The sequence below is a fragment of the Monopterus albus genome, unplaced genomic scaffold, assembly GCF_001952655.1.
Source record: "Monopterus albus unplaced genomic scaffold, M_albus_1.0 scaffold63.1, whole genome shotgun sequence".
In the NCBI taxonomy this organism is placed as follows: domain Eukaryota; kingdom Metazoa; phylum Chordata; class Actinopteri; order Synbranchiformes; family Synbranchidae; genus Monopterus; species Monopterus albus.
In genome coordinates, this window is record NW_018127943.1 from 1,637,575 (window position 1) to 1,639,478 (window position 1,904).

The 1,904-nt window shown below is 41.9% G+C and overlaps 1 protein-coding gene across 1 annotated transcript in view; it reads left to right on the top strand.

Moving 5' to 3' along the window:
• Nucleotides 1–1,904, top strand: part of thbs1b (thrombospondin 1b) — a 13,892-nt gene that overhangs the window by 6,855 nt on the left and 5,133 nt on the right. The window contains exons 16-17 of the mRNA XM_020604094.1: nucleotides 239–398; nucleotides 517–635. Of these exons, the coding sequence (XP_020459750.1) occupies nucleotides 239–398; nucleotides 517–635 (279 nt within the window). The remainder of the gene's footprint in view (nucleotides 1–238; nucleotides 399–516; nucleotides 636–1,904) is intronic.

Consider the following 1,904-nt stretch of genomic DNA (forward strand, 5'->3'; position numbering starts at 1 on the left):
GCAGGAAAGTAAATGCTTCTCTCCAACTGGGTCCAAAACCTCAAATTCAAAGACTGAGTTCCAGCTCTGAAGGCGATACACTGTGTGTTTGCTAATCCTACCATTAGATCTGGGACAGCACCTGAAAACAAAGTGCCTTTTTCATTCTGTATCATTTCCCTCCTGTAAATAGATCCACACACAAAAAACAGCCAATGATATGTCTATTAAAACCAGTTGTCCTCTCTTTTTGAAACAGGACAACTGTCCATTCATCTACAACCCAAGACAGTATGACTATGACCATGATGATGTTGGTGACCGCTGTGACAACTGCCCCTACAACAGTAACCCTGACCAGACGGACACAGACAACAATGGAGAGGGAGATGCCTGTGCTGTGGACATCGACGGAGATGGTAAGGACTGGAAACTTAGATGTACACAGTCCTTGGGACCTCTGCATTGCTATGCTTTTCAAGTATTGTGAACTCCTAATCTGGATTTTCATATCATATACTGACATTCCCTCCCCAGGCATAATGAATGAGAATGACAACTGTCCCTATGTGTACAACGTCAACCAGAAAGACACAGACCTGGACGGGGTGGGAGACATGTGCGATAACTGCCCCCTGGAACATAATCCTGATCAGGTGTGTGGACACACACATACACACTGCCCTTTCCCATTTCCTTCGACCAGAACACCAACAAAAATCCACATTCATCTCCTTGCCATTCTCTATAGCTCAGCTCTTTCAATTGAGGAAAGAGCCTCAGTGATTAGCCCTGTGTAGCTGTCTAAGCTTTATCACATCATGTAAAGGTGGAGTAAATCCCATGTGCAGCTCAAGGACACATCAGTTCAATAAGGCGTGGTGGGGGGCTAGGGGTCTTTTTAGAGGCCCATTGACATTAACTGATTAATGTGAGGGAAAAGGCCCTAGGCTGGATATTACTGAGGAATGGACTGGCCCCAGGCTATGTGTATGCCCTGTCGGCACACTATGCTCCGCTTAGTCCACCTGTGCCGTGCTACAATGAGAAACAGGAATGTGTCGAACAATAGCACTCGGAAAATGGGGGAGGAAGGGGGGGCATCTAAATCTACACTGATTTGGTTTAAAAGAATGAACTGTGCACTGCAGACCAAAAGAGACAAGTGCAAATACAGACACAACAATGTTATTCGAGTTCCAAAGAGTATGAAAACTACACAGAAATGCCATGGTCATGAGCTTCAACAGAAGTTTTGTTTTTAATTCTACACAGCTGTCCAAATCCTCTTGACCCTTTCGTCCTCCCTTGCTCCATTTCATTTCATTCATCCTCCTTTCCCCTATCTCTCATAGCGCCGTGAGATATTCCTAGTCCTGCAAAGTAGGGCTGGGTTGACTTTGCCTTTTGATGCTGCCACTGGTGGTGCTCAACAAGGAATCAGGTGTGGGAGGAGCAACAGAGTCTTGTGGAGCAATTTGATTTGATTTGATTTGATTTATTTATTCTTTCAAACATGTAAAGATAGTCGATATGTCAACACACATATCCACAAATGCTAATCCATTATCAATTTGCTTATACCTAGTACATGCTTGAACAGAGTAGGAAGAAGTTAGACTTATCTAGTCCTACCCCATGACATCATCTTACCATCATTGGTTTGCAAGCAGTATCTCTATATAGATAATTTTGTTCTACACCACGCTAGTAATATACTAACAAATTATTACAGATTGTTAACATTCTTACATAATTACATTCTTAGTTAATTGTCTTCTACACCACACAAGAAATATACTAAAAAATTATTACAGTGTTAACATTCATACACCACACCCACAATGTTCCACTTAATTAATCATAGAGCCTGTTCTTGCATATATCTTGATTGACACATACCTTTATATTTATGTTTAAACTCA